The sequence below is a fragment of the Coccinella septempunctata genome, chromosome 2 (assembly GCF_907165205.1).
Source record: "Coccinella septempunctata chromosome 2, icCocSept1.1, whole genome shotgun sequence".
Taxonomy (NCBI): Eukaryota; Metazoa; Arthropoda; class Insecta; order Coleoptera; family Coccinellidae; genus Coccinella; species Coccinella septempunctata.
The window spans coordinates 45,283,585-45,293,482 of NC_058190.1; the positions used below are offsets into that span (position 1 = coordinate 45,283,585).

At 33.6% G+C, this 9,898-nt stretch overlaps 1 protein-coding gene across 1 annotated transcript; it reads right to left on the reverse strand.

The window, feature by feature from the left end:
- Nucleotides 1-3,504: 3,504 nt before the first annotated feature.
- On the reverse strand, nucleotides 3,505-9,852 carry LOC123306884. Its single transcript, XM_044889071.1, has 9 exons — nucleotides 9,523-9,852; nucleotides 8,590-8,835; nucleotides 7,797-8,013; nucleotides 7,539-7,737; nucleotides 6,880-6,992; nucleotides 6,461-6,703; nucleotides 6,038-6,314; nucleotides 4,916-5,395; nucleotides 3,505-4,731 (listed from the first exon to the last, which is right to left on the reverse strand). The coding sequence occupies exons 1-9, from the start codon at nucleotides 9,693-9,695 to the stop codon at nucleotides 3,737-3,739; spliced, it is 2,943 nt and encodes a 980-aa protein (XP_044745006.1). The 5' UTR covers nucleotides 9,696-9,852; the 3' UTR covers nucleotides 3,505-3,736.
- Nucleotides 9,853-9,898: the final 46 nt, after the last annotated feature.

Below are 9,898 nucleotides of genomic sequence, written 5' to 3' on the forward strand. Positions count from 1 at the left end.
GATTAAACGTGGAAGAAATAGTTTAGACCTTTTGGAGAAAGCTTTAAAATATCTTTACAAACATACCTCAAAAACATTCAAATTTAGTTCAAAACTACAAAATTTATCACAGACAATTTTTAATTTCAAGAATTTCGAAATGAATCAACACAAAATCCATCCAGTTCTTTTCTTAATTTTCAGTTCCGAATCGTACAATAAAATTTGTTTTTATATAATCCGATGAGTCAACAATAATTGTTAAAAGTACCATTTACCATGTTCAACTGCCATTCTATCACATTTCAGTTTACCTCAACTTCATGTTGAAATAATGCCTTCTTCGAAATATACCCACTCGAGATAATCGAACCTAATTAATGAAAATACAATATAGGTTTGAGAAATTTCTGGAAATTGTCATTGAAAATGAACGGTTTAATATTTTAGTTGGTCGTGTTTTTCCAAGCTGCGTCGATATCGATCATGCAAAAAGTTGCCAGAATTTTGAAGGAATAATCGACTATAATGTGTACTTCGGAATACTCAGGATGGATGTTTACATGCAATCTTCTCAGATTAATCAGCGTTATTCTAAAACATGGGTTTCTGGGTATCTTTTCAACATCAATACTTTGAATTTTAGGAGTAAAAACTTTGGAAATATCAAAATTAAGCGAATTACGCTTATTTAATGCTTAACTAAAATTTTAATCCGCCGTTATCCCTTGGAGAATAACAGTTTTAAATTTTAATGGGGCATTATATGTTAATGGACGTTCCTGCAACTGCGCGTTGTCTTATGAACAGAGTGTATCCAAACATCCTGATATTCCAACCAACTACACACACGAAAAAACCCCTGTTTTTTTAGAAGTAATTTCCAGTCTTCAGATAAGTGTTCAGGTACTGAAGTGATGTCATACAAGAATAACTCTAATACTAAAAAACTGATTACCACATTTCCTGTTGAAAGTGATGAGGATCCTTTTTTTTTTCAGTCTTTTACCTCGGTTTCACTGATGGGCTGATAATTTCCAGAAAAAAAAAATACAATCGAAATTTTACTGAAATATATTTGAATTACTTCAACGTAAATCTTCAGCTTCAGTTCTATACTAATTGATTCAAGTATTATCATTAAGTCGTTTCAGTTCATTGCACAGCCATATATGGAGTGAGTCGGAACATGAAAAATGCAACACCCCAAGAAGGATAACAGCTATTTTTCAATAATAATACATCAGCTATCGATGTCCGTTCAAAAATCATTCACCGTCGAGGTAAACACGCTGATTAAACAAGTGAGGGCTTCGAGGGTCAAACTGCGCATGCGAGAACAGTGTCATTCTTACACCTTGTTGCCAGATTGTGCAAAAACCGTAATTTTTATAATCGATGCTTCATATAGAAAAGAATTATCAAGATGTTCCGGATTCACTCCATAAACGGCTGCGATTCTTCTTTCAAGCTTAAATCTACACGTCCTCACAAATTCGTAAAAAATATAGTATTCTTTCCATTCACAATAACGCTTATTTGATACACACATTCATACCTCCACTGTACCAGGACAGGCTTTCAACCGCGTCACTTTTTTCCTTAACTGGCAGTTAGTAGCTCAAATACATTTCTGATAGTAAAAAATTGGAATTTTTAATATACATATAATCTCGTTAAAGTTTTTTTGCCATAGTAATCTATCAGAGAGTTATTCGTGTCCCCCATGAACCACGTATCAAAATATAGATGAAAGAGAATCAATTTATATTTATAAGATGTGGAATATTTATTTTTGCTTCAGAAATAATTTTGTCGGAATATAAGACCTTTTTGAATAATTTCATTAAAAAAATATTGTTGTTATTTTTTTTTTAACAAGTATTGAATCTTAACATGACAGTGCAAAGTGCTGTTTATTCCTCCATAGATATTCGGTAGGGAGTATTTAATCCATTGCTAGTACCTGGGTAGTGCATCTTTTTTGATATTTCTACAATCACTGGAATTTCATCTCTTTTCCACATGCTACCACCAAACTCCTAATTCTTTATTCCTCAAGCGTAGTTTGCAGAGTTTTAAAGCTCTTGTATACTGCACATTTTTGCATCAACCCTCCTTCAACCTTTTTCTTGTTTTGTTTTGGGGGTAGTCAATGAATGAACGTATGCATTTAAATTAAAAATGGCAAATTGAGATACATTCATCCAGTGAGCTTTTTTATAGTACCAGGTACCCAAAGAGGTATTGAATATATCCATAGCCCAATTTCCAACAACTTTCATTTTTTACAAGTGGCCTGCAGTCAATCTTCCTGACCAAAATTTCGTATTTTTCGAATTAGATTACCTCTGCCTCAATCTTATAGGATTGAATATTGATTGAATTGATGTGGCTGATACTGATGAAATTTCATAATTAAACCAGAAAAAACTAAAGTTCCTTTAGTTTTATATAAGATTAAATTCGAAAAAACTAGCATTCCTACAATTCAACATAAAAGAACTGAAAAGAAATGGGTTATTTGAAACTGTATTATGCCAAAGCTCGAACGCCAACGCACGCAAAATCTTGGGATTCGAAAATATTTCAAGTGATTCGAAGTTTCCATTCACATCGGATTCAGTTTCGAGTTGGAAACCGCTGGATAGGGTTCGGGGATACTTTCGACGCTAGGAAATGTTCACCAACGTCGGAAAACATTCCAATCTCGTCCGAGCGAAAGCAGGCTACGTCATCGAACCGTTGAAAAACGTTCGGATTGATTTGGCAATGCCGTTCATATGTGTGGATGAGGGGTTTGGAAAATAGAATTAACAGATGACCAACCAAAACATCCAATTCGGCTCTAATATTAGAGATATTAAAGTATAGTTCGTTTTATATGATTCTAGATTTTTTTTGATTTGTTGACTCATTCAACATCATATTTTCAGTAATCAAATCAACCTTCACTTGAAAATATAACAATAAAATGGTAAGAAACAAATGTTATTCATACAATGTAGTTCTCAAGTCTTAGATAAATATTTCTTCCGGTAGCAAAGTCTTATTGAGGGAAAATATTCACCATTTAGACTTGGTTGAATATTAAGAAAAAGGTGATTTTAGGTAAAGCATTAAAGAGTATACGAAGCGATTTACAAACCAAAGAGTTAGTATTATGACTAACGAAATAAGTTTCAATATTAATAAGTGTGTCTTGCTATATAGAAGACAAATTATTAAAGATATTGATATGTGGATCAAGTGAATTAACACCTTGAAAAAGAAGTATTCAATGATATCCATTATTAAAACAATAACATATATTTCTGGACATAAAATTTTGTGTGTTTGATGCAAGCCATCAAATTCTTTCTTTAACACGATGTGGAATGCTTGTAAAAATAGTTTCAACAGCGTCAGGTATCCTTTTAGCAACGCCAACGATAAACTTTCAGTCACGAATTCGTGATAAATAGAATAGTTCAATATAATCTCAATTTTCAACAAAAATAAAATATTGAAATCCAAAACAATAAAATAAAACTTCCACATTTTTAAGCCATAACAACACGGTTTCATTATCAAATATGTAAATAAAAAACCTGACGACTGGACCGAAACAGTGAGATCAATGTTAAAGACAGAATTATGCTTTGTTAAACCCTGTAAGGATGAATTCATTCAAAATGATACCTCTTATAAAATCAAAGTGTTTATGATTAATCATTTGGAGCAATACTAACTCAAGGGTCGTTTTGGGTTCAAAGGTTTAATTGATACGAATATTGAAATTTTGGTCAGAAGTGATAGATGTTTTATCAAGAAAGTTTATATCCGGGTTACTTTCTAAAACTATGTTATTATCTCCATCAAGTGGTTCAAAAGTAACGAAAGCTTCATTGTAAACTTGTGAAAGTTCGTCATTCTTGATTGGTTGGCCATTTATCAAACAATCCCTCAAACTGTAATTGAATGAATCATCGGCTATCAAAGGAGTGGAAGGATACGAATGCGAATTTTGGATTACTATATCTTCGTTTGGTTGTGCGATTTGGAGAAACGGTAGGGGTGTGCTGGGTACAGACCTAGACAGAATTTTCTGATCAAAACTGATGATATCAATGCTCTGTGATCTTTCCAAGTTTCTGCAGGGCTTCTCAAAATTTGTATTGGTTAGTAGGATATCGTTTTTATCAAGGTTATCCTGAATCAGTTTATCATCTAAGGAGATGATCTCAACGTTATTGTTATTGTAAACTTGAGCGTTCAATGAATTTATAATGTTTGTAACACCTAATTTCTCATCCTCTATCGTGTCCAATTCGTTGAAATCGTCCTGAGACAATGGAGGTAAAAATCCGTTATCGGTAAGTAAAAATGTATTCTTTTCTATCATTTGGTTCAACGGTACAGATTGCGACCTGAAACCTACATCGTCAGACAAACTCAGCACGGGCGAGTTCGTAACTACCTGACATATTTCTGTCGACTTATTGTCTTGTTTCAAAAGTGGCTGATTTATATAATTTGGAGTGTACGATACTTTACCGTTCGTGTTAAGCAGAGTCTGAAGCATGGATTTATTGGGTAATATGGGACTGGGTGGAGCCGACATTGCTAGAAAATTTTTCTTGGGATGTTGAGTTACTTGCCCCGTTGTTTCATTCTCGAGAACCAAATCTGGGCTGAGATCAATTTCTTTTTTCACTTTTGTAGATGTGCTTCCACTCATTTTGCGAGTAGGTAGAATCTGCAGGGTGAGGCCTACAAAAAACGAAAATAATCTGTAAAATCAGTATAATGTACTAAGTTCGATGGCAAAAGTGGTGTTTTTGGCCTCAGTATTCATGAAATTCGTTTAATTATGGTTTGATGAGGCAAATCTGCTTGAAAAGGTGAATCTCCTGGCCAAGCTGTATAATATTGTTTCTATTCATTTAGTACTCACCACTGTTTTGAAAATTCCTTCCTTTGGGCACAGGAGTATTCCTAGGACTCACAAAAGGACTGACATTGGTACTGGAACCCTTAGACTGTCTTCCGTTACCGGTAGGAGAAAGAGGACCGGGAGAGATTGGTGTAAAACTGAAATGTTTACGTCTTGTGTTAGGACTGCAGGGAACACTATCATCCTGAAGCATCACATCAAAACTAACTCTCCTTCGAGCACCCCCTGAAGTACCAGACACGTTCTGCATCACATTCAAATCGACAGGTTGGTAGTTGATGACAGGGGAATTGTGGGAGCTGACCTTCACATCTCCTGAACTATTTATTTCCGGATCGGAAATTTTAGCCTTGGTAAAATCGTTTTCCTGTAGGAGTTGTCTCAGTTGAGATATTTTTGATGTGTCTTCTGCCTCGGTGATATCGTTTTCTTTACTGAAATATTTCGATATCTCCTCCTCGTGTTGGCTATTATTTTTACCTGGGTTGAATTCGATTCAATTATCATCTACACTTTTCGATTTTTTGTGTAAAACAATAGATTAAACAAGAAGTGATTACATATATACTAAAACTAAATTTTCATCAGTAGTTGCATACCATTGTTGATGCTTATACAGGGTGTCTCGTCTTCCATAATTTTCTCCGGACTTTCGTTTTTGAGATACAGGGCGTAAGAAAAAAAAATTCAGAAAGAATCTGTTGAATTTGGTATCAAAATGTTACATTTTTCCAGTTGGGTCAAAATTAAGGGGGAAAAACCCTTAAGATACTTCGGAATCTCCACCAACCTTCCAATTAATTTGGAAAGGGTGCAAGAAAGTAGCTATTCACAGTGGAAATTTGTGTACAAAAACTCAGACCTCAGTCCAAATGGTGCCTAGGATTTGGCAAATAACTGAAAATTTTTTACACACATTGCTTCAAAAATGAAAACTAAGGGAGAAAAATGGAAGACGAAAACAATTTTTTCTTATGACACTTATTTAGGAACACAACTGGGCGAATTCTACATTAATTTTTCAATTCAAATGTACATTGAATACAGAAATTTTGTTTAGCATCAACGTCATGGTAGCACCTAACTTCAAAACTTAGCTAATCATCTTAATGTGTCTCTTACCCAAATAATCATCCATCGCATCCTTATCAACATTACTGATACTGTTCAGTCGTTCCCTTGACAAAGGCAGTTCTGTTTGGAATTCGTCTGTTTCTGTTTTCTTATCACTAATAGGTTCTGAGTTTTGAGATCGATTGTCCGCTACTATGAGCGGGTTGTACATATTATCACATAATTGATACAGGGGCTTAGGCTGGACAGTTTTGTACTTTATACCTATGCTCTTGGGGGAGGGTAAATCCGTTTGTCTGGCCAGATCAGCCTGTGTTGCCGATACCTAGAATGTTATGAGAATAAACCAAAATGGTCGGACATTCATGGAAAATGTCAATGACTCACAAAAACGAAAAAATCAATTGTGTAACTGATAATTTTCAAAGACAGGCGTTTTTTCAACTTACTTCAACTTTAACCTTCACTTACTTTGACTGAAGTATTGTCCTCCGGATTACTCTCCTCTATTACAACAGATTTCTGAAAACAGTTGAAGTCAGGTAACGAAGCAGGTTTATTATTATAGTCCTGATATTTATCACAGATTGATTTGCCCTCAATTGGACTGGTGTTAGAGCTGGCACTGCTTTCACTGGGAGATGCTTCACTCAGGGCTTCGACAGCAGACGTTATTCTGCTTTTCTTCTTGTGGGAAGATTTTAATCTTGTGGACTGAAAGGTATATGCTGATCTTAAATTGCCGTTTCATTTCAAAGAAATGATTAAATTCGACAAAATGATCAGAACCTACACATGAGAAACCTATCATCTATCGATTGGTGTACACCTCGATTATTTTCCTGGCGGTGTAATAAAATAAATCATATGGATATGCAAAACCGAATTACCTGTAATTTTCTTTTCCTATCCTTAATCGCTTCTTCCTTTTGAAGAATCTTTTTTTGCAACTGTATTTGTACATCTCTATGTGACTGATCAGACTTCATAACTTCATTATCTTCTGCAAATAACACTAATTTTACTGGAAATATCCTAACCTATTCAATAAAAACATTTAATGAATATTCATAGACCTTTTCCTTAGTATTTGTAATAGGGAGTTGCTGTTTCAGCTTATTTTGAAATATGCAAAAGATGGTTCAAAATGTTCAATGCTTCTTTTCATTTATCAACTGTACTGTGTCTATAGACTAGATTTGACTGAGTAGAATAGAGTGGAGTACACTGATGGAATAAAGTGAAGTTGTAAATAAAATGAAGAAAAAAAAATAAACTGCGCCCAGTAGGTAAATTTGGAAATAAGCAAGCCACTGTACATTTCTCATCAATTTTAACAGTACACAAGCAAATTGGGAAATTCTTCAAACTTATAAACAATCCTTCTGAAGAACATACATTTTTTTCAATTTACTTCACAAGAGGACCTCTTACCATAGTTTACTTGTTTTTAACACAAGCAGTTATGGTGTAAATAAAAAGAGACAAACAAGAGCCACTTTCTCTCATGAAAATTGTATCCAATAGTCAATAAAATTGAAAAACCTACCTGATACTTCAGAAGAAGTCATCGAACTGATTTGATTTGCTGCCTCGGTACCTATCCCCACTGAATAATTGATTATGAGAAAAAATGCAAGAGCTTGAAGTGAGTTAAAGCAAGCGTTAAGTTGATTTTCTGACCATTGCTTCACTATCAGCCAAGCAGCTGTTGCCAGGGAAGCCTGCGTGAGAGGTTTCTTCTCGTCCTATAAAATAAAATTTATGAAGTATGTATGTGTAGCAATTCAGTCATTAAAACTTCTACCTGAATACCCATTAATTGCATGGCATTCGAATCTTCATCTAAGGCAGGCAACTTAGGGATTTTTAGTTTTGTACAATTTCTGAGGCCAGAGTAGCAATATCTGGAATTTCCCCTTGTGCCCAATCTTCGGGCTTTCACTTTTGGATAAACTTGCTTCATTACCTTACCAAAATCTGCCTGCGATAATGGTTTCATCCTGATCTTTGAACAGTATAATCTAAAAATCAATATTAATTGTCATGTGAGGAAATGGTGACAATATGTAATAATATTATGTATATATATGACTTTGAAGACAGAAACATATTTTTCAGTTTAGTTTTGAACCTCAATTCACAAATTTTATTTACCTTTCTGATGATAGAACAATCTACCTTGAATAAGCAAGAATATTAAAACAGATATTTTGAAGGATAATTGTGGAATGAAATAAACTTGTAAACTTTTTCAGGTTTTCCATCATTAATTCAAATAATATAGACAATCTGAACTTTAATCTTTCTGATGATTTAGCCTATAATATTTGGTGCTACTTATAAGAACTTCAGTTAGTAAATTCAAAAACTTATAACTAAATTCTTAAAATGAAAAAAAAAAGAAAACCTGAAACACCAACTTGATTATGAATAACCTATCCAACTTTTCATAATGAGAGTTCATGAAAAAGTTTTCATCTTTGAAAGAAACCTAAAAAAAGTGAGTCTCTAGAGATCTATTTACTTACAGTGAAAATTTCCAACACAACATTATAATTAATTTTCAACATCATATTATGAATTTGTTGAAAACTTACGTATACTCATCATAAACTTGCTGCTTGGGTAGTGAAATCTCTGGATCCTCTTCCAAATGTGTTTTGATCCATGATATAGTTCTACACACTTCAGATCGGCTTCCCAAAGGATTTAAAGGCTGTTTCAATGGATCTCCACCATTAGATATTTGTTCGTTCAATTTGATGTAAATCAGGAACCTTTCAAGTGGCGGCAAAGATTTTATTTGCTCCAAGATGTTCAATATTGTTTGCCTTGATGTTTCACTAAAAGAAGATAGAGAAATGAACATAAAATCTCATAGGGTTATACGAATTCTATTTCCAGGTTTTGATGTTAAAGGTGAAATAGAAAGATTTACTTATAAAGGAATATTATTGCCAAGCTGTGTTGCAGAATCTTTATTAGAGGAAATATTAAGAAATGCTCTGATGGCAGTATTGAAAATAAACTTTATAAATAGGCGAATAAAGCTTACCAATACCTGTTGTTTTCAATAGATATACTGAAGAATCTTGTTTTGTATCAGGTAAATGTATGTTTTTCAAATAGTTCTGAATTAATCAAATAAATAGTTGAGAAAATGAAAATTTGCGGTGAATTTCCAGCCTGCAGCAGTAGAATATGATACCGCGATCGGATTTTCATTTCTTTCAGAATTTAATAGGAAGAATCATAAAAAATTCATAATGTGAATGAATATATGTTTTCCATAATAACTATTTTATCCTTTCCAATATATTCAGTTCAGTTAAGAATTTCATTATGCAATTGGATGAGCATGCTAAATATATTATATTTGAACACATAAAATCCAGATGAGATTAGAGAAACAGAAATAATAAATAAAGGAACTGATGAAATGTCAAATTTTTGGTTGGGTAAAATGTCTAAATTATTCCAAGTTTTACAAGATTGCTTTGTATTTTTATCTATTTTATAAGATACTCAACCTGATTTGGTATCCACTATCGCTCAAATTATGAACATTTCCCAAATATCCATCAACAAGTTCGCCGGATTCCTCTTTCACTTGATTCTTGCAATCATTGTCTGTAGTATCAGTATATCTATCTGAATTTTGCTGAAATCCTTTGAATTCTACTGGCCCTTTGTGGTTTTCCATAACACTGATATGATTCTTCGTTTACAAGACACAAATATACAAAACTACACATGTAAATCCAACAAAAAGTACTTGGAAAACCGGAACATTTTAGTATCAACTCAAATCAGCTGGTTCCAGGTTTCCAATGGACGAAACGGCAAGTATCAAATTGACAGATGACAAGCCAGAAAACAGTTTTCCATTTTGACAGTTCCAGAGAA